We start from the raw sequence: 24,431 nt of genomic DNA, 5'->3' as shown, positions 1-24,431 counted from the left end.
CACATGTGGGGGAGAAAATGAGAGAGAGAGGGGGGAGACACAGATGGAGAGGAAGGGATAACAGAGAGAGAGATGGATAGATAAGAGAGAGGGAACAGGAGAGGAATGATGAAGGACAAAACCTCCAGATTTGTTGTGAAACTTCGTTGTTATTATTTAGAAAAACTGCTGTGTTTTACGAACACTCCGAGATGCCTAACAGCGGGACATTTGATCAACAGGAAGTTCTATGTTCTCCACCTTTTGGGCATGAAAATGTGCCTCAAAATCTTTCATGTCAGCGTTTAAAAGACCGGCAACTTTCATGTATGCATGCATCTGCTTCACATCTTCTCTGTCCTGTTTGAGACGTTTGTACTGAAGTTGCCGTGGCACAGAAACAGAGGATAAGACCAACAGTAGCTCCACTATCCATCACTCTTTATGAGCTTGACTCCTAAAGTATTGAAACTACTGACACTAAGTCTTGTTTTGAGTGAGGGTACATACGAGTAGACTCTCTTTGGTGTATGCACTCGCTGTTTAAATCACAAGTTTCATCACAATACACTATTATAGCGATTGAGCTAATATCAAAATGGCTGCTATAATACAATTTCAAATTCCTTTCAATTCACTGTCCTCTGGTCAGTTTGAGACGATACCATACGCCCCCTTTAAGGCTTAAGGCCCTGACACACCAGGCCGTGCGTCAGCCTTTATTTTTAAATAAAGGCGTATCTTAACGATGGCTGATCACTGATTGGATACAACAAACCAGATGAACCACTATACATTTTGTAAGGGCGGAACTCTCACATCTAGATCCTTAATCTGGTTCAAAGATTCATATATTTGCAGTTTTTTAAGTAAATACACTTTCCCTTTCTGTTGATAAAGCTATGAAACACATGTGGAGGCAATACTTAGTTACTGGATATATTCATTTCAGTAAATGAGAAAAGAAAGTGCCAGAATGTCCCCCAAATTCTGTATTATTCCAGCAAATAAAACAGCTTTTAGTCGTGTTAGAGCTGAGGGACTACATTCCTAAAGAGTCCAGAGGTCATCATCACAGCTTTCCAGGTAAACAGGAAGTGACCACAGAGTTATTAAAACTACTGCTTCCTCTGATTCTGAGAGACGACAAGACGAATGTTGGATTTGAATTTCCTGAACTCTCCCTTTCCTCCCTGCACTTCTGTATTCACCTCTCCCTCTCCTTTGTCCCCGGCTTCACCCTCTAATCTCCCCAAATAAACACACAAACACACGCCTGCTGCATGCAAACAGGTACACACACACACACACATCAGGTCGTTACATAACGTGCAAACATCATCAGGCAAGGGAACGAGAAAACATCTTTGTCAGCTAATTAGGTTCAGATATATGAGAAAGTGTGTGTGTGTGTGTGTGTGTGTGTGTGTGTGTGTGTGTGTGTGGTAAGTACAAGGTGAAGGCATGTCAGATACAGATAGATACTGTAGCCGTCAGAGTTAGAGGAAGTAACCATGAGAATGCATGCTGACACACACACACACACTCACAAGTAAGTACGGAGTGTGTGTGTGTGTGTGTGTGTGTGTGTGTGTGTGTGTGTGTGAGGTCATGTCGAGGTGAGAGGGGGGAGCGAGACGGAGAGAGAAGTTCAGCGAGAGGTGAGGAGAGAGAGTGTGTGTCGGGTGAATCGGGGGTCAGGTGTGTGTGTGTGTGTTTTCCTCCATTTTCATCAGTCTTATCTGCCTCCCCCCCTCCTCCCCCCTTCTTGTTGCACTTTTCCTCCAAACTTACCGACTGACCTCAAGTTCACCCACGACTCCCCCCTTATCTCCCTCCCCCTCGTCTCCTCTCCTTATCTTGTTATCTTCTCCTCTTTTCACTTCCTCCCTACTTTCTCTCAAACTTCTTTCCAGTCAATCAAACTCTCCTCTTTCTGTTCCCCTCTCTAATGACTCTCCCCCTCCCCTCACCTCTCTCTCTCTCTCATCTTCATCTAAAATACCTCACCTGCTCTTCCTCTTCCTCCTCATCCTCTCCTTCTCATCTTCGCCCCGTCTCTTTTCTCTCCTCACCCCTTTTTACTTTATTCTGTCCATCACCCTTTCTCCATTTCTCCATCCCTCCTTTCCCTTTGCTCCTCATACCTCCTCCTCTCCTTCCTAGTTTATCTCCTCCTCGTAACCTTTCCTTCTCTCAACTTCTTCCATCACTTACCTCCTTCCTCCTTCCTCTAACTTTTGTATCCCTCCTTTTACCTCCTCTCCCTTTCTCTCACTTTTACTACTTTGATTAGCTCCTTCTTTCCCTCCTTCTCTCCTTCCCTCCTTCTCTCCTAGGGTTGCAAAATTCCGGGAATGTTCAAAGATGGAAACTTTCCACGGGAATAAACTGGGAATGTTCTAAATGTAAGGTTGGCTCTTCGTAGGGAACTTAAATATATTTGGGGAAAGTATATTTGAGCATAATCTTGACTAAAACAAACAGATGCCATTCAAGTACACTTGAATATCCATGCCATAGCACACTGCTTACTGCATGGCTATTGAGACCACACCCCCTACAGGCACTGTGCATTCCTCCATCACATGCACACATGATTTCGAGAAGACTGGATCACACTTTTGAGCCCAAAGCACGAGACATATGAAGCCACATCTTTTCATTTCACTTTTTGAATGGGACTTTGTGGGGATTTTTGGATGGGGGGTGCATTTCTGTTCATTTTATAATGAGTGGGGTTGGGGGGGATGAGTAATATTTAACTCAACATTCCCGTTTTCGTTCTTCAATGAAACAAATAATTGTTCAATAAAATAATTAAAACTTGTTCTGTTCTACTTTAAAAAAAAAAAAAGTCTGTTGAAATGTCATGTTTTTTGTTTAATTTTGCATTGAATATTTCCAAAATTCCCCAGCTTAACTTCCCATGGAAACTTTCCGCCCCTTTGCAACCCTATTCTCTCCTCATGTCAACTTCACTCCTTCCTTACACTTTTCACCCCTTCCTTCTCTACCTTTACTCCCGTTTCACTTCCTCCATTCTTTCTCCTCTCCAAGTCAACTTGACTCCTTCCCTATCTTTCCCTCCCTCTTTCCTTCCTCTCCCCCTCAGTGTTTAGCAGACTTGTTAATAGATATTCCGGCTGTGGCGGGATTTATTGGTTTGGGATCGTCCGGGAACTGCTGTTTTCCTAATGTCCAAACGCCAGGGTCACGCAGGATCCATCATGTTCACACACACACACACACACACACACACACACACACACACACACACACACACACACACACACACACACACACACACACACACACACACACACACACACACACACACACACACACACACACACACACACACACACACACACACACACACACACACACACACACACACACACACACACACACACACACACACACACACACACACACACACACACACTTCTTAATCTCCTTTATCATCCTGTCCTCTAACGTCTCTCTCGGCTGTCAATCTGCTCTGACACTCGACAGGCCACAGGTCAAAGGTCACTAAAAGCAGGGAAAGTGTTATTTGACTTTTTATCAACAGAAGGAGACGTTTCGGCACCCGTCAATCTCTGCGGTCCGAAATACCATCCATCAAATATCCATCATCCCTTCATTTATCTGATGCTCTCTCCAGAAATCACTGCTTTGTGCAAGACAGCAAAACCGTGATGAAAGAGAGAGCTAAATAAAAGACTTAATCACTGCAAAGACAACATTTCTCTCCTGGAGATCTGCACATTTAAAACCTTTGTCATACATCTTAAAATACAAAAAGGATCTCAAAAGAATTTGGTGTATATCAGTATGTAGTGTATCTACTTTAAAGAGTCCTCTCCTGCTGATGTTCAGGTGTATATCAGTATGTAGTGTATCTACTTTAAAGAGTTCTCTCCTGCTGATGTTCAGGCGTATATCAGTATGTAGTGTCTCTACTTTAAAGAGTCCTCTCCTGCTGATGTTCAGGTGTATATCAGTATGTACTAGTGTCTCTACTTTAAAGAGTCCTCTCCTGCTGATGTTCAGGTGTATATCAGTATGTAGTGTATCTACTTTAAAGAGTTCTCTCCTGCTGATGTTCAGGTGTATATCAGTATGTAGTGTCTCTACTTTAAAGAGTCCTCTCCTGCTGATGTTCAGGTGTATATCAGTATGTAGTGTCTCTACTTTAAAGAGTCCTCTCCTGCTGATGTTCAGGTGTATATCAGTATGTAGTGTCTCTACTTTAAAGAGTCCTCTCCTGCTGATGTTCAGGTGTATATCAGTATGTAGCGTCTCTACTTTAAAGAGTCCTCTCCTGCTGATGTTCAGGTGTATATCAGTATGTAGTGTCTCTACTTTAAAGAGTCCTCTCCTGCTGGTGTTCAGGTGTATATCAGTATGTAGTGTCTCTACTTTAAAGAGTCCTCTCTAGACCGAAGTAAACATTGTTTTTGAGTATTTTTTTAGCTTGAATTACTGATATATTCAAGCTCAAATTGGAAGCTAGGTTGTTAGCATGCTACCTATTTAATCTACAGACAAATAGATATTGGAAAATACAAAAAAGGTCATCGCTGGGGCAAATAAGGGTGAGAAACAACATGAAAACTGAACAATTAATAGATGCACTTATTAATTCTGCCCCAGATCAAATTGCATGTTTCTACTTTGACAATTCCAGGCATTTTAGGGCAAATTAACTTTTTAAGGATTCTCAAAGACCCTATTGATTCAGAAACATCAGTCCATGCAGTTTTTCCTTTAATCAGCCGCCCAATTGCTACCAGACCACCTGACATGTGACCTTTAAGGAGTCACCAAAAACACAGTGAGCACTGCTTGCTTTGACACCTGTCCTCCATCAGTCATCTTTAACTCCTTTCCTCCAATCAGAGTTCAAAGGTCACCAGCTTCACACAAAGGTCACGCTGACACCTGTCAATCACAACTCCTCATGGCTGTCGGTCTGCTCTGTGTTAAAGGACAGGAAGAAATGAACGAAGAGAAGGTACATGTAGAATAAAGATGGAGTGTGTTGACACCTGTCCGTCACTTTTAACCGACTCTAAAGAATAAAGAATTCACTAAAAGCAGAGAAAGTGGTTTTTTTGTTTTGTCTTTAGGTACACCTTTCTACATCCTTCAGTCTGTGCCAAGGTTCAGGGTTAAAAGGTCACTAAGAAGAGTCTACTTATGGATGAAAGAAGCATTATTTTGACTACTGTCTGTCATCGTCATGGTGATTTTGTAGGACAAAGTTCTCAGAGAGGAGAAAAAAAACAGACATTGAGTGAATTTTAGTCTTTGATTGATGTGTAAAACATTGCCTGTTCTAAACTCTCACGTTTGAAAAGCTATAATAATGTATTGTCTGACAAGTATCCATAAAGTTGCATTGAATGGTTGTTGTGTATTCTAGTGCTGCGAATAACAACTACTTTCATTATCAATTCCACTGTTAAAGGCATTTTTAAAGAAACAATCAGTTAACAGTGATATGAAAAAGGTGAGAGAGAGATATACATTCTGACATTTGAGAAGCTGGACCAAGAGAATGTTTGACTTTTGTATCTAGATAAATTACAACTGACTTAATATCATTTATGTTCTTATTATCCACGATTCAGCGCCAGTATTCCCTATAAAAAAACTATACACAAACATCTCATCCCATGTGAGAAAACCCAGTTCAAAACAAGTGTGGTTCATCTCATCTGCAACAGATCCTGATGGACAAAAAGGATTTTACACTTAACCCCAAAGACAGCTCTCGACCTCTGGAAGCAAGAGGTCAAATCCAGAGGTTATCAGGACAGGCTGAATACTGACTACTGGTGCTCAAAATACATGCCTCCACTTTTACTTCAGACCCTTTAAAGAGTCCTCTCCTGCTGATGTTCAGGTGTATATCAGTATGTAGTGTCTCTACTTTAAAGAGTCCTCTCCTGCTGATGTTCAGGTGTATATCAGTATCTAGTATCTCTACTTTAAAGAGTCCTCTCCTGCTGATGTTCAGGTGTATATCAGTATGTAGTGTCTCTACTTTAAAGAGTCCTCTCCTGCTGATGTTCAGGTGTATATCAGTATGTAGTGTCTCCACTTTAAAGAGTCCTCTCCTGCTGATGTTCAGGTGTATATCAGTATGTAGTGTCTCCACTTTAAAGAGTCCTCTCCTGCTGATGTTCAGGTGTATATCAGTATGTAGTGTCTCTACTTTAAAGAGTCCTCTCATGCTGATGTTCAGGTGTATATCAGTATCTAGTATCTCTACTTTAAAGAGTCCTCTCCTGCTGATGTTCAGGTGTATATCAGTATGTAGAGTCTCTACTTTAAAGAGTCCTCTCATGCTGATGTTCAGGTGTATATCAGTATGTAGAGTCTCTACTTTAAAGAGTCCTCTCCTGCTGATGTTCAGGTGTATATCAGTATCTAGTATCTCTACTTTAAAGAGTCCTCTCCTGCTGATGTTCAGGTGTATATCAGTATGTAGAGTCTCTACTTTAAAGAGCCAACCGCTTAAAGATGTCCCACCCCTTAGCCTATCACGTACAATGTGTCGGAGCGCCGGCCAATAGAAGCGAGTGTCTTCCAACTTTGGGATTTTAGCCTTTGCAGACCATTTACATGCACTAAAACGTATATAACACACTAAAGGGAAGGGAACGCCCTATAAAGCAACACTTTTTAAAGTTCCTATACCTCACCAACGTGTTCCCTGCAGCTCGACCGTATCACTCCATCTTGAACGATGAATGGAATGAAGTAAGCTTGGATGTTATCGCCCGGCAACAGGGAAATAATTTTTTTTCCCTCTCTCACTGGAGGGCCAAAAATTAAATTAAAACCAAAAGCTTGTATCTTTGTACATCTGCCTGCAGCCTCATGTCATGCCGACCGCAGCCCACCACTGCCAGCAACCAACCACACACACACACACACACACACACACACACACACACACACACACACACACACACACACACACACACACACACACACACACACACACACACACACACACACACACACACACACACACACACACACACACACACACACACACACACACACAGCTAATAAAACACAGCGCAGAGGAGATAGCATCACGTTATCGCTCCCTGAAGGAGAGTTATGTGTTGTGTCGTTTCCCCACGAGGAGAGGTCAAAGGTCGGCTAACCAACAGCTCTGGATGTCAAACAGGAGCGCTCTGGGTCTGATATTCAGATACTTAAATCAAAATGCATCACTGGAGGTATTCAAACTAACAACTTCTGTCAACAGCTGTAGGAAAGTCAACAATGGGGTGGATAGAAACATCTAATACACAGCTAACAGAATGCTAACAAACAAAGCTAACACATTAGCCCTTAAAATGGGAATCCATGAGTTATAAAGTGATTTAATAACTTTCTTTGTTCAATTGCTGCATGTCTTTAAATGCCTTTTGTATGCTTAAATTAAAACAGGTGTTTGTCACCCTTAAAGCAAATAATTAGGTGCTTTCAAATGTGAATTTAAAACCATACAAATTAAGTAAATGAATGAAACGCACAAGATAAAAGTACGTTTTGAGACAAATTCACAATTTGAAGAACGTACACAAACAAGGCTGTATACTTTTATGACGTATTTTTTTTAACGTGCTATTGTTCTGTTTCTATTCCATCATTTAAATAATTGGTAATATTTCATTTAGTTGATATTGTTGTATATAAGAAGTTAACAAACTCAGTAAAAGTCCTGCGAGAAGCCAAACAGGAATGATGCAGAAAACACCCAAAAAAGTATAAATTCAAGTAACATTTAGTAGCTTTTAACTACCAATCATCATTCATCTGCAGGTGTGTATATAGAGAGGCGAAGTCCCGCCCTTCTACTTCCGACCCATGAGACCTTATTTCTGAAAAAGTATGTATTGAAGTCAATGGAGAGAGAAAGATTATCATTCGATCCCGTTTGAATTGTGCCATGAATTACACATATGATGTTTGTCAATCTTAACAAATCATTTCCATGTAAAAAAAAAAAACTGTTGAAATATAAGACTATGAAAAATACGCAACTAGAAAGACTACAAATCCCAGAATCCCGGTCCCGCATGCTGGCTCTTACAGAACCGACTAACTCCCCTTGTGTGTATGTACAGCTCTCAACATGCCCAGACTTGGAGTGATTTTCACCTCTTTTAATACTTTCCGCCTCATTCTGAAAGAAAGAAGTGAAATGTGCCAACGTGACGGCCGTCTTGGTGTGTGGTGCGAGACGGGAGATGTAGTTCATTGAGCAGTTTCACACAAAAAAGAGTGTTACTTCACAGTTTTATGACACATTTTTATTTTTTTGACTTGCAAAATTATCTTTTAAATTGACAAACCTCATATGTGTAATTCGTGGCTCAATTAAAACGGGATCGATAGATAATCTTTTCTCTCTCCATTGACTTCAATGCATACTTTTTCAGAAATAAGGTTCCATGGAGGTCCCCCGGAAAGGGACCTCTCTATACACTATTTCCAGTTTCCCAGAGAGAGAAATGATGACCTTGCAGTGATTAAGTTTGGTCCGTCACACAAGGACAAGTTCAACTCTTAACAAAAGTAAGTAAATACTTTTTGTAAAACAGTCTAATTCCTAAACTCCCATTTCCATCCTCTGTGAACTCTCCTCCACCTCCCTTACATAACGAGCTGATGTTCTCTCTCTTCACTTTGTGGACATACTTTCTCCCCTCTCTCTCTCTCTTCCTCAGCAGCGACAGAAAAGTAGTGCGACCGCTTAAAAAAAGAAAAGAAAAGAAGAAGAAGAAGAAGTGACAGGGCTGAAATGGAAAAAGGGAACGAGCAGAGTGCTGGTGGTTCAAGCCGGGGTCTCTGCTGTCAATTAGACACTGCGCAGATGGAGAGAAGAGAGGAGGTAAACGAGAGACGACTCAAAAAGAATGATCGGGGAAATATTACAGGAGGAAAAGGAGGTCAGGCGGAGGGTAACTAGATGTTAGGAGGAGGAAGAAGGAGTGAGTGAGGCTGAGAGAGAGAGAGAGAGAGAGAGAGAGAGAGAGAGAGAGAGAGCTAGAGAGAGTAGGATAGATGAGATAGCTCGAGAGAGAGAGAGAGAGAGATATCTAGACCTAGATAGAGATAATATAGACGATCGTTGAAGCTGTAGATATAGGAGCTAGAGGCCCTCTCTGTCATGAAGCAAATAAAGACCGAATACTCCAAAACAAACAGCCGCGCTCCATTTAGACCCAAAGCACTTTTTAAAAAGGTCAATTTAGCCTCGGACGCTTTTTTACAGTCACTCTGGGTTCACACACTTTTTTTTTTTGAAAGAGGTTAACCCTGGGCCGGGGGTTCAGTCTGGGTTCGACTTCACTTCAGTAAGAGATGTAACATCTACTGTTTGAGTCTGAATGAAAAGGCACATGAGATAACAAATCTGTTGTGTCACTGTTTTGGATTTAACAACATTTTTAGGTCGATTTCATAATTTGTTATCTTAATTTAGGTTTACATATGAATCAAGAAAGACTCAAGCACTTGTATTAAATACATTTTTTGGGATTAAAAGAATGTTTTTTGTGGATTTAGTAACTTTATCAAAAGGTACATTTAGCCTTGGCCACTTTTTTACAGTCACTCGGGGTTCACACACTTGCCGGGAGTTCAGTCTGGGTTCGACTTCACTTCAGTCAAAAGTTTAACCACTACTGTTTGAGTCTAAATGAAAGATGAAATTAGATTAAATCACTGTTGTGTCATTGATTTGGATTTAACCCTTAGATGCCCGAGTGACTGGACCCTACACTCTTCCATAAGTGGGTCAAAAAGGACCCGTATTAGAATAATATGTGTTTTTATGCCATTTTTGTCATTTTCGTTAAGAAAAATCACATGTATAATATTTAGTATTATATTTTGGTTCACACTAGAAATATTTTATATAGAATTTTTCACTATTTATAATTTTACATTTTGAAAAAAAAATGAAATCCCATAGAAAATGCATGCGGGTCATTTTTGACCCACTTGTGGAAGCTTGGGGTAGTAATGCAAAAACTACAATTTCTTAAAATGTCAATTAAAAATGTGAATGGCATGATATCCAAAACATGTTTTTTGAGGAATAGCTGGAATATGAAATGATACATTTTTTTAATTACAAAGATACTTCAAGAAAACCACCTCACCGGGTCCAAAAAGACCCACTTATGGAAGCTTGGGGTAGTAATGCAAAAACTTCTTAAAATGTATAAAATGTAAATTTAAAATTAGAATGGCATGATATCCAAAACATGTTTTTTGAGGAATAGCTGGAATATGAAATGATAAAAAAATGTAATTACAAAGATACTTCAAGAAAACCACCTCACCGGGTCCAAAAAGACCCACTTATGCATCTAAGGGTTAAACAACATTTTTAGGTCGATTTCATAACTTTTAATCTTAATTTAGGTTTACATATGAATCAATAAAGACTCTTTTCTGTCAGTGTTTGGGATTAAAACAATGTTTTTTGTGGATTTAGTAACTTCATACAAAGGTAAGAGAGCATTGAGATTAAAGCTCTGATGTGTCACCGTTTAGGATTAAACAACGATTTAATAACTTTCATCTTAAATTTGGTTTGAATGTGACTTAATTAAATTAAGAGAACTTTAAGGGACAGTTCATATAGATTAAACCACTTTGATGTAACTTTTGGGGTCGATTTAATCACTTTTAAGCTTACATTTGGTTTGAATGTGTGCAATAAAGATTTGACAGCTTGTATTAGAGAATAGTAAATATATATTAAATCACCTTTTTGAAAAATGTTTGGGATAAATCAACATTTTTGTGGATTCAATAACCTTTTAACTTAATTTAAATCAGATTATTCTGGGTTTAAATGTAAATTAAATTAGGACTAGACCACTTAGATTTGAGCTCTTTAAAAAAGGGACAGAATTCAGCGAAAATAATAAAGAAAAAACATTAAATAAATACAAAATTCAAAAACCTTTTTACTGAATTTAGGTCCAATTTCTATGGGCTTTTTTTCAGTGTGAATTCTAAAGACTCCACTGGTTCAGGAGAACTCTAAGGGACAGTTCAGCACAAAATAAAAACACTTTTGGTTTCGACTTCTCTTCTGCTTTAACCGCTACTGCTGATGAAAATCTGTTTTTTGTCATTATTTTGGACTAAACAACATTTTTACGTGGAATAAAACATTATCAAATATCTGGTTTACTTTTAGGAGCTTCATTTTAAGGTTCCACTTACGACTCTGCAGCACGGACATTTGATAACATCACTGTGTCATTATCTTGGATTAAAGAAAACGTTTATGTGGATCAGTTCCTTTTTTTTTAAACCTAATTTAGGTCCGTTTTTTCAGACACTTGGATTAGCGAGTATTATGGGACGGTTCAGCCCAAAATAAAAACGTTTTCTCTTGCATATTCTACAACGTTTTGGTGCGAGTTGCCCACTGTCGGAGATACCGATCATTCGAGTCTGCCTTCGAGTCTCTACAGCTGATATCCGCACAAAATAGTCACTTTAACCAAAACTAGACATATAAATAGTCCTTGAGGTAAGAGAAAAACATATATTAGTGTGAATTCTCCCTTTAAAGTCCCTCCTTCAATGTTACTCGCATGACTAGAATTATAAGTTGTGTTTTTTTGTTTTTACAATTGCTTTGGTTTAAAGGGGTCACAAGCCAAGGAGGTTAGGGCCCACTAGTGTGAACCCCCTGAAATAAGGACACACACACATTAAAGTCAAATAACAAATACATCCGTGGCCCCAAATTGCCCTTCAAACTATTATCCAATTGCACACAATAATCTAATTTACACGCGCACACACACACACACAGAAACGCTCAGTGAAGTTTCACAACATTTGCGCTGCAGCCTGAAATCAAACACATCTCACACTCTCTCCGTCTCCTCAACAACCCCAAAACAGGAAACAGTTGAAAGGTGAGAGCTGTTGGAGTCTCCACTTTTTCAGTTTGACCATGAAATGACCGCGGAGTCACACACACACACACACACACACAGGAAGGGGTGTAGATGCAGAATCGGTGAGACTGCCGCGAGGTCAAGACTGATAACGCAGAACAATGACCTGACCCGGTCACTGAGAGAGAGAGAGTGTGTGTGTGTGTGTGTGTGTGTGTGTGTGTGTAAAAGTAAAATATGGCTTTATGTGACATAAGACGTGATGCATTTCTACGAGAGGTGTGTGTGTGTGTGTGTGTGTGTGTGTGTGTGTGTGTGTGTGTGTCTTTATCTGCGGTTGCATGGTTTAAAGATGTATTAAATACATGTGTGTGAGCGATCAATTACTGTGTGTGTGAGAGTTTGACCACAACTTGACCACGAGTCGGAAGTAGCGAACCGCCGCTCCCCTCCTCGTCCAATCAGGTCGCTGAATAGCTGTGTTGCCTTGACCACTGCCTGACCTGCTGTCACGACGATAAGGCCCGGCCACAGACAGGACAGGAAGTTGAGCCAGGGGCCGAGAAACACACACACACACACACACACCGAACCCACACAGTAATGGCTTGAACTCATAAATCTGCAGATATGGACGCAAACACTTTGAGGGGCGAACATTTTTTTGCTGCGTTATCTTGAGCGCAGCAGGATCATTACACTGCACACACACCCTGCTGAGCATATGGAGAGGAACGTGTGTGTGTGAGGCTGAGAGGAGACAGGTGTGTGTGTGTGTGTGTGTGTGTGTGTGTGTGTGTGTGTGTAGCAGTGAGTGGAAGAATGTGCACGTGTGATCAGATAAGAGTGTGTCGGGGTCTGATGGTAAGTTCTCACCCCTCCCTGGCACCAATACTTATCACACTGACCTTACACTGCACCCACTTTCAGTTGAGTGTGTGTGTGTGTGTGTGTGTGTGTGTGTGTGTGTGTAAACCCTCGTTTTGCACTTGGCGTGTTTGACAGAAACATCAGCCTCCGTGACGCCCAGTAAAAACACTCTAAAGGGAAGAGGAAGAAGTAGATATTAGTGGAAGAGGAGAGCGAGACGAGAATAAAGGAGAGGAAAAACGTGAATTGGATAAAGACAATTCATAAATATACTTTATCTTATCAATATATTTATTTTATTGCTTTTACTGCACATTCCTACTTAAGCTTCCTATGTTTATATCACACTCACAAAGCCCAATTTTCCCCCGGCATGAATAAAGTATTCTAAATCTGATCTTGGTCGATCATAAGAAACTTTAGTGACTACACTAATTCACATTGTTCTATGTAGTTTTATCAATAAAAGACTACAGTTAAACAACTAAATTAAAAAAGGGTTTAAAAAATACTTTTGCACGACAACCACTATATAGTTTAACTATCTGCCATAACAGAAAACTAACTACCAGCTGTAACAACATGGATATCGCATCATCTTTGAAGTTGAGTTGGCAAATGTACATACTCAAAATCATCAATATTTCTATTCGCCCGAATGACTTTTAATCAAATTTTGACTATTTTTTTGCTCCATTTTTGGTCTCCTTCTCCTCCCAATGGAAATATCTCACCAGCTAGTCTCTGATAGTCTTTGATTTGGTCAATTCTTCTTGGATATTCAGCTTCTACCAGTCGGTAAAGACACCTGCTGACGAGGTGAAGACTGTCTAAATATGAACAACATGGGTGTTGCACTTCCTGTCTTTTTTCAGTCTATCGAAATATAAGTTTGTCCATCTGTGTGTACTTCCCTTTATGCATGTGAAACCACTTTAAATATGTCGTTACAACAATGGCGACACTTTCATGTTACTGTACTATATTATGATGAGAAGAGAGTCAGCTTCATTATCTTTTTAAGAACAGATGATGAAGAAGGAGGAGGCAACACAGTAAGAGTCTTCTTGGATGGTCACATTATGAATCTCTCGCCCACCACGACGCACCAACATTTCTATGAGTGGAATCCGGGACAAAAGCAACGTTTTCGAGCAGTTTTGTGTTTCCACATCCGAACGTTTAGTACGCACGAGTGTCCACTAAAAGCCAATGTGCTGCTGTTGCCTCCATGTTTGTGTGTCTCCCAATAGAAACACTTTTTTCCCAAATAGCGGGCGAGCATTTGGATGTCCGTCTGCTGCTCATCCTCCCCTTCACCCTCTTTCTTCTCCGCTCTATTCATCCCCCCTTCTGTGACCGGTCAGACGTTTGAAGGGAAGTGTCAGCCTCCCGAGGAGAGAGAGAGAGAGGGGAGAGAGAGAGAGAGAGAGAGAGACCACCCTGTATGTCCATTTCAGCCGCCGTATCACTTTCACCTGACTGCACTCTTTCACCCGCTATCCCTCGCTTTCTGAAACATTTTAAAGCATTCATGTCTCGTTTTCTCTCTCGGCGAGACGTCAATGTGGCCATTTTCCTTTTTTATTCCACTCATGGCACTTATTGAAACAAAACATGAATACAATCTTATTTTACCTGCCCCTTACTCATGGTCTGTCAATCACAGCTGCTTACAACCAATACTTACAATCGTTCAATTAAATATTTACATTTTAACAGCCGTGACACAATAAACAGTGTATTTGTGAGTTCTCTAGTATGTGCCTTATGCAAAATTCTCACTGCTTTTTCCTGAATTGTAAATCGTAGATACTTCCTCCAACTCTTTAGCCATCCCCCCGTTGTTTACACCCTTTCTGTTTTGCACTTTGACCTTGCATTTATCTGTATCTCTTCCCATCTGTGTGGTGACAAGTTGAGAGGTCAAGCATGGCCGCCGATTAACCCCGAACAAACGTACGTACAGTTCGTCAGCAGTCCCTTCCCTGAACCTGACACACACACACACACACACACACACACACCAGCTGTCCGTGTGACCACAGGCTTCAGGAATGTGACGGTAGCAGATTTTTCAGTCTGCCTCCATCTCTCCGTGACCTCGGCTATCTCTTCCTGTCCTCATCCTCACCTCGGCCTACCCTTCCTCTAACCCTTCACTCTCTCCTCTGCTCCAAAAACATCACATCCCTCCACATGTGAGGAGTGTACACTTCAGGTCAACTTGACTGAACACACACTCTGGATCCAGCCTCGGGGTTATAAATCACGCTGACAGACTACGAGCTGAGCAGTAGCTGAAATTAAAATCCCATCCATCCTGATTTTTAGAACACTGACAGGTAAACAAGACTGAGGAGAATTAAAGCAATATATAGTGCAAGCTTGATGTCATCAAAACTGACTTTAATTGAACCGGGAAAATAAAGAAATGTGGAAAAACAACAATTAAAGAGGTCCTATTATGCATCTTTGGGGTGTTCCCTTTCCTGTAAGTTTTAGTGCATTTAAATGGTCTGCAAAGGCTCCTTTGTTTAATTCCGGACTCTTTAAAGTAGAGACACTACATACTGATATACACCTGAACATCAGCAGGAGAGGACTCTTTAAAGTAGAGGCACTACATGATATACACCTGAACATCAGCAGGAGAGGACTCTTTAAAGTAGAGACACTACATACTGATATACACCTGAACATCGGCAGGAGAGGACTCTTTAAAGTAGAGGCACTACATACTGATATACACCTGAACATCAGCAGGAGAGGACTCTTTAAAGTAGAGACACTACATACTGATATACACCTGAACATCAGCAGGAGAGGACTCTTTAAAGTAGAGACACTAAATACTGATATACACCTGAACATCAGCAGGAGAGGACTCTTTAAAGTAGAGACACTACATACTGATATACACCTGAACAACAACAGGAGAGGACTCTTTAAAGTAGAGACACTACATACTGATATACACCTGAACATCAGCAGGAGAGGACTCTTTAAAGTAGAGACACTACATACTGATATACACCTGAACATCAGCAGGAGAGGACTCTTTAAAGTAGAGACACTAAAAATGTGCTTTTGAGGGATTATATCCTTAAGGAGTGTATTGTTTATTGCAGTGGGAGGCAACTGAACGGAAACAAGTTGCGTTGAGAAGCGTGTGCACTCGAGTCGGGAACAATGAAGCGACAAACAAACTGGGACAGAATGGAGAGAAGGCTTCCTGCTGAAGTGATAGATAACCTGGCTCTGAACACAATGTTTTTCATACTGTACAAGAATAAAAACAGCACAAACAGTCCACTCTGGAGGAGGAAACATGACCTCTTATCTGCATCTTTACACAGCTTATTTTGTAAACACTGTGGTTTCAAATATGTGAATTTAGAGTCAAACGCAGTGTGTATAGTTTAATAGTGGTGAGAGATTAGAATATGATATGTAGGAAAGGGTAAGTATCATAAGCTTATGTGTAGACGTACAACACTTTACTGTGAGATGGTAAAAAAAGAGACCTGGAAGACTGACTGAAATCTGATTCAGTAGATTTGAAGTCTATGAATAGATTGCACCAGCAAATCATTAAAGTACGTGTTGATACTTTTCACTCCATAAAATATGACTCCCTCACCTCCCCATCTTCCAAACATCTTGCCTCCTGCCCTCGTTAGTCTGGGTTTAGGAGGAGGTGAGATGGAGGTCTGCTCTCCCACCGGGCCTCATCACACACACACACGAGCAGAGAGGGAGAATCTGCTATCCTGTCACTGGGTAATCGCTATGCCGACACACACACACACACACACACACACACACACACACACACACACACACACACACACACACACACACACACACACACACACACACACACACACACACACACACACACACACACACACACACACACACACACACACACACACACACACACACACACACACACACACACACACACACACACACACACACACCACATCACACACACACACACACACACACCACACACACACCCACACACACACACCACACACACACACACACACACACACACACACACACACACACACACACACACACACACACGATAAGGGGAGCGGTTGTTATGCTGTGACATGTTGCTTTTGGAGAGGGAGAGGGAAGCCTCGTGAGGTAATGGTCGGGACACACACACACACACACACACACACACACACACACACACACACACACACACACACACACACACACACACACACACAACATAGGTGTCAGACAGAGGGCAGACAGCTCTGAAAGCAAGCAAACGTACGTACGTGTGTGTGCGTGTGTGTGTGTGTGTGTATGTGTATGTGTGCGTGTGTGTGTGTGTGTGTGTGTGTATGTGTGTGTGTGTGTGTGCGTGTGTGTTGTGTGTTATGTGTGCGTGTGTGTGTGCGTGTGTGTGTGTGTGATGAAGAAACCTGAGTACTTGAACCAATGAAATCTAGTTAATGTAAGACAGGGAGAAGTCAGTAGATGGGAGATAAAGAAAGTGAGATAATAGACTAGGAAGGTGTTCGAAAATATCACAAACTACAAGAAATGGGAAAAGAAGAACAACTTGAAACCAAAAACGGGTATTGAAAGGAAAGGAGAAAAGATTAAACAAATGCAAAGTCATGCTTAAAGAAACCAAAACAATAGAGAAGAAATTGAGAGAACATTTCACAAGAGAAGAGGAGAGAAGGAGACAGGAGGAAAGTACAAGGAAGGATCAGAGGAATACAAAAACACCTTGAAGATATGAGGAATACGTGGAAAAAGGTTGAACACATCAATAGAGCAGAAGGAGAAGCAAGGAGAGAAGAGAGAAGGAAGGGAGGAGGAGAGGATAACATTGAGAAGAGGAAAAAGTAAGGAACAAGGACAGGTAAGGAGGAGACAGTTTGAGGAGACCAATGTAAATAAAGGTGTGGAATGAGGAGAAGATGAGAGGAGGAAACAAAATAATCACAAGAGTGAAAGTTTCAAAATGGACTTTAAGAGAAAAGGAGGATGGGGGAGAACAGATGACAGATGATGAATGCATGGAATCTGAGTGTCTGTGGTCAACCAGAGGAATGGACCAGGGACCAATCAATGACCACACACACACACACACACACACACACACACACACACACACACACACACACACACACACACACACACACACACACACACACACACACACACACACACACACACACACACACACACACACACACACACACACACACACACACACACACACACACACACACACACACACACACACACACACACACACACACACACACACACACACACACACACACACACACGAGTGAAGTGAAGATGGAAGAATGCATGCCTGGCGTATGAACGAGTGGAGAAGGGGATGAGTGGAACTCTACTGGTGCAAGCGGATTTCTGGGGGGACGCCACACCGCAACACACACACACGAACGAACACACACACACGAACGAACACACACACACGCACAAGAGGGCCAGCCAAAGGTTTGAAGTAACCACAGCCTTCTGAATGTTCTAAATATAGGAGGATTGATAGGATCTGTGGAATAGGGCAGCCTGGGGAGTGCATACACACACACACACACGAACACACAATCAGCCTCCTACGCTCGCTAACTTATTTAGCAATTTTGGAGAATGGGAGAAAGCTGCTGACAGCCGAGATAAGCTTGTTACAGTGAATCAGCGGTTTTTTGAAGACAGTTTGGAATACTTTGAAATACACGTTGTTCTTTTTTTGTTAAATTAAGTAAATGGCGCAGTATGAGAACTATAATTAGAGTTTATGTTGATAGCATGTTGACCTCTATGTGTGTTGCAGGCATCTTACATCACTAAAACTCAAATGTACATGAAGTTACGTGAGAAATAATGCATGTATCCGTCCCCTGATTCGAAGCAGTATCGTGATATATTATGATATTAAGAGCAGGGTATGGAACCTAAATACTTTGTGGGATGCGACCAGCAAAGTGTCTGCAGCTTGATAACGAAACCCTAATGATATTTTAACATGTCGTGCAACAAACACGATGAATCGTTTGGGTTTGGAAATGTCAGAAAATAGTGACAAATGTCCATCTGAGGTTCTCAAATCCAAGGCTATGTCTTTTAAAGTCTTGATTTGTGACTCAAAACCCAAAGATATGCAGTTAAACAAGTACAAAATGTTGATAAAAGCTGAAACTGTCCATATTTAAGAAGCTGGAAAAAGCATTTTCTACTATTTTGCATGAAAAATTACCTGAAGGAGACCTTGATTGACACGAAAGTTTCTCAAACTGCTTCGACACAGACCGTTATCATCTCGCTGTGTGTTCTCTGTGTGTGTCCATCTCTATCTAAGAGTGTGTGTGAATGTGTGTGTGTGTGTGTGTGTGTGTGTGTCCTGGGGGAACTCCTGTCTCGGCCCGGTCCCAGGACCCCGGAAGCTTCCAGAACACCGGGACCCGACCACACAACAAAACGTCCCCGTCAGCGTGATTTATCGGCCATTCACTGCCAGCTCACACACACACACACACACACACCGATACACAAAGACACACGTCATACTTGCACGTATGAAAGCGTGTCAACACACACAAAAACATCTACCTGAAAGAAGACAAAAAGATGCGCCGGGGCAGATGTGCGAGTGTGAAGGAATGTCTTTTGATTTGATAAGAATGGGCGACAAAAACAATGGAGTTCAAAAATAAAAGGGAAGCTGAATGAAGAGCGAAGTGATGGGCACAAGAGGAGGAGGGAAGATGGAGAAGAGGATGGAGCTTTTCTGAAGTAAACATCGATGCTGCGGCATGAATGCAATTTTTTCCTTCTCCCCATCTTCCCCCCTTCCAGTCGAGAGAACAAGAGGCACTACATCATCCCGACAGGCGGAGAAAGAGAGGAGAGGGGGAGAGAAAGAGGGGTTGTGACGGAGGGATAAAGGGCTATCCGTCTCTGTCTGTCACCTCATTCATCGTCCCCTGCTCCGTCCTGCCGGCCCATCCGTCATCCGCTGTCACACACACACACACACACACACACTTTTCCACCCACTTTCACACACTCCACAACAACTTCCACGAACGCATCAAAGACGGACACACAAACTTTGACTTCTTCTCCGCCCTGTTTCACACATTCACTGCGATGACACACACTTTGCAACGATACACACACACACACACACACATTCACAGACACACTGCAGCAGCCAGAAAGTCACACACTTTTTTCGCCTGGGCTCTCCGCCCTGCTTCACACATTCAGCGACGATGACAGACACACACTAACACACACACACACACACACACACACACCGCAGTGTCTGTCGAGAGTTCGCTCGCACGCGCTTTCACGCACGTACGCACTTCCCTGCCAAGCGCTTTTTTCCGTAAAGTCGAAATACAGCACCCACACACACACACACTCCGCCCAACATCCTGTATTCTCCAGAACTCGTCCAGCTCGGTCCCGCCTCTCACTGGTTCTGCTCTGTTTTTCCCAGGACCCGAAACAAGACGCTTTAACACTCAGACGAGCCACTTCCTGTTTCTCAAAACGATGTCCGAGGAACGTGGTTTGCCTCGAGGAAAACTGGTAACGCGGTCCTGAGCTCTAACTGATCACAAGTCATCATACGTTCTAGTAAAGGAGTGATTGTGATGATGATGATGATGATGATGATGATGATGTCCATGTTGTTTGTTAGTTGCTTTCTAATCAAGATCAACAAAGGTCCACCAAGATGATGGAACAACAAATATCTTTCCGAGTTTTGTTTACACTGCAAAGAGACACATGTCAGGTAGGAGATATAAGGTATGTTTCACCTCATCACCCACAAACTGAGGCAAGCTATGGTCCATTTACAATATGGTGATACAGGCAGTGTTAAAGTACAATCACTACAAGATCAAAATAATACCTGGAAATGGCTACTTATGTAAAAGTATTAATGTTTAATCAGGCAGATGTACTAAATCAGGGTATAAGCAGGAATCCTGAAGTCAGATGTAAAACCTTTTAAGACCTTTTTTAAGACCCTTTCCATACATTTTAAGACCTCATCGCCACTTTGAGTTTCAACCGGTTACCTTGGCGACACACTTTACCTCACATTCACTATATACAGTATTGATTGTCCTTCCTCCTTATCTTCCAACCATTTGGACGCAAACTTGCATTTCCCCATAACGATGTTGCTTAACAACCGGCGTAAACGGACCTTCGCGCGCTATCAAGCAGTGAGCGTGCGATGTCCTGTTCAGATGACGTCAAATCCAACGGGATGTCATAAATAAACTACACAGAATCACACTACACACCTACGCAATGATTACATTCAGGCAGACTGTACAACACAACCTCTTTGGACAATTTATATACTTATTGAAAACTAGCTACAAAATGTAATACCTTGGAAAATGCCGTTTAATACTTTTTAAGACCCCGCGGACAGCCTGTAAAAGTATCATAAGTACTCAATGCAGACAAATGTGTACTACGAGTTTATACATCTAATGACAACATGTATACAGTATATTGTTATATATTATACTTATCAATATTTAATCAGGAGCTAACTAGCTAAGCTCATTTTCATTACATGATTCTCCTGGTAATGTTCTCGATGAATCAGTTTGTCATTCATTTTTAAAACATTAGTTCAAGATGATAAATGGGCACGTCACACGACACATTCACTTCAAATCAATGCCTTTTGTGGAGAAATAGCTCCTGCTTCAGAGCGGATTTGTGTGTCGAGTTTTAAAACGTAAAAATGGAGGATGCATTGCAACGAATCAAACGTGTATATGATTTTGATCTTATCCACATAAGAAAGTGGCCCGAATCCAAATGTCAAAAAGGATCAGATACCGTGTGATTTGTAGTTAGGGCTGTGCAATTAAATCGTATTTTAATCGCAATTACGATTTTGGCCTGCCACAATTACGAAAACAACATAATCGGAAAAAACAATTATTTTGCTTTGCTAGGTTGTGACAGTGCAACATATTTGATCTAATTTATTTTGGTCTCATTTATTTGTATTTATCATATTTATATATGTTTAGTAGCTTGTGGAAGTGCGCTCCAAAATATTTGTTGATCTTGTTTATTGGTATTTATTATTTTGATATTATTTATTTAAAGTGGACCTATCATGCTATATTTTAATAATATAGTGTAGGACCATACCTATATAAGGCATATTTATACTTTTTTTTTTTCAAAATACCAAACAGATCATGCATTTTAGCCATGCCTCATTTTGCTCAATTTGACACTTTTTAGCTCTGTTTTTGCAAGGGCAGATTCTGTGAGAACAGCACCACCTACAGGCCTGGCATATGTACTACAGCGTCTCCAGCGCTTTCGAACGGCAATGGCCGTGGCTGTCGCCTTCTGATTGGTGGAGTTGGCCCAATAGCCGTAGCACCACCGTCCTGACGTCAGGACAGTGTTCAAATCTGGATCAGTTTTTATCAGATCCGTTGCAGCCCCTTTTTTAGAGATTTGGGTATGGAGGAAAATAGAGAGGGTTGTGTTTTCTGACACTTGCTGAGTTCCCTGGAACACCGGGGACACATTCATGTAGAAAAGACGTACAAACGTGCATTTTGCATGATAGGTCCCCTTTAAGGTGTGTAATTTATTTCATTAATTTTTGTATTGGTTTTTCAGTTGAATTATACGTTCAGGGTAATCAACAGTTAAAAAGAGACTGTTCAAATTATTATTTGTATTTGTTTTAAAGTTCAATAAATGGATGTTTTCAAAGTCAATGAATAATCGTATTTAATAATCGTGATATCAATTATTGACCCAAATAATCGTGATTATGATTTTTGCCATAATCGCACAGCCCTAACTTGTTGTGTTCACACTATATAACATACATACACAAATACCGTCACAAATGGGCAGGATGAAGTCGGATTTGAGGAGGAGTGTTTGGAGGGAGGATGGGAGGAAGGATGAAAAGGACAAGAGGGGGGGGGGGAGGTAGAAAAAAGATAGTGAAGGGGAGAAAGGGAAAAAAAGCAGAGACAGAGCAAAGGAAGGACCACGGGGAGACAAAGACCTACTTGTCTCAAGTCACTGAAGGCCAGAAGCAACGTGTCACCCTGGAAGCCTGCGACCGGGCCGGCTCTGGCAAAACCTGTGGGAAAAACACAAGCCCGCCCCCCCCCCCAGTCCCCCCCCCCCCGGAGAGAGGGGAGAGAGGGGGAGGAGGAGGGGAAGAGAGAGGGTGAAAAACGGAATAATAAAAGACCTGGTCGGGGATTCGCTATGCATCGGGATAGATTGGCAGACAAATGACAGCCTGGGGAGGGGGGGTGGGGGGGGGGGGGGGAGAGAGGGGAGGGTGTTAGAGTCATGTCGCTGAGAGAAAGAGGGTGTGTGTGTGTGTGTGTGTGTGTGAGAGTGTGTGTGTGTGTGTGTGTGTGCTTTGGGTGAGAAATGTTTTGTAGTGCGTTTAAATCTAGGTTGTGTTAAATGTGTGTGTGGAGGTTTTCTAGCGGTGTCGGTGTCGTTGTGACGGCGTGTCTGTGTCTGAGAGTGTGTATGACAGTGTGTCTGCTTGTCAAGTGTGTGTGTGTGTGTGTGTGTGTGTGTGTGTGTGTGTGTGTGTGTGTGTGTGTGTGTGTGTGTGTTTGTGAGAGTGAGCATGTATGCGGTTTTGTAGTGTTTAAATCAAATAGGTTTTAAACGTGGTTTAGCGTGTGTAATGGAGTATGTGTGTGTGTGTGTGTGTGTCTGGGAGTGTGTGTGTGTGTGTGTGTGTGTCTGAGCGTGTGTGTGACATTGTGTCGGCTTGTCAAGTGAGTGTGTTTATTTGTTGTTGGTACAGGGCTTCGCCGGCATGTTTGAGAACAGTTAAGGACTGTTGGATTTTGAACCCAAGGTGACGCTTCAGTGTGTGTGTGTGTGTGTGTGTGTGTGTGTGTGTGTGTGTGTTTGTGTGTGGGGGTCGTACGGAGTGTGAGCTAGGGTCTTGGCGTCAGTTGGCCCCCGTAAACAAGTCGACTGGTATTCTGAGCGAGGGAACGAGAGAAAAGAGGAGTGCCGCGGAAAAAGAGGGATAGAGCAAGCCTGTAGCTAATCTCTTTCACCTCACACACACACACACACACACACACACACACACACACACACACACACACACACACACACACACACACACACACACACACACACACACACACACACACACACACACACACACACACACACACACACACACACACACACACACACACACACACACACACACACACACACACACACACACACACACACACACACACACACACACACACACACACACACACACACACACACACACACACACACACACACACACACACACACCACAGTGCTGATTACACGCCTGCCATCTTCAGTGACCCCCTTGAGACACACAGACACACACACACACACACAGCGCAATGCTCATGAACTTTGAATTGTCTGACATAAGCTTTTTTCTCGTTCTCAGACCAAACCTCCATAAATAACCTGCTAACTTTTACTTTTTACATCAACATTTCTCCCCTCTACCTCCACACAAACTATCCATATGAG

General features: G+C 41.8%; 1 protein-coding gene across 1 annotated transcript in view; it reads right to left on the bottom strand.

Annotated features, from left to right (window-relative positions):
- The window catches only part of exoc6b (exocyst complex component 6B), a gene marked incomplete in the record, with an annotated part of 96,240 nt that overhangs the window by 5,926 nt on the left and 65,883 nt on the right, over positions 1-24,431 (bottom strand). The window contains 1 exon segment of the mRNA XM_034150226.1: positions 22,931-23,004. Coding sequence (XP_034006117.1) covers positions 22,931-23,004 — 74 coding nt within the window.

The sequence above is a fragment of the Trematomus bernacchii genome, unplaced genomic scaffold (assembly GCF_902827165.1).
Source record: "Trematomus bernacchii unplaced genomic scaffold, fTreBer1.1, whole genome shotgun sequence".
NCBI classification, from domain to species: Eukaryota; Metazoa; Chordata; class Actinopteri; order Perciformes; family Nototheniidae; genus Trematomus; species Trematomus bernacchii.
This window is presented reverse-complemented; position numbering and strand designations above follow the sequence as displayed.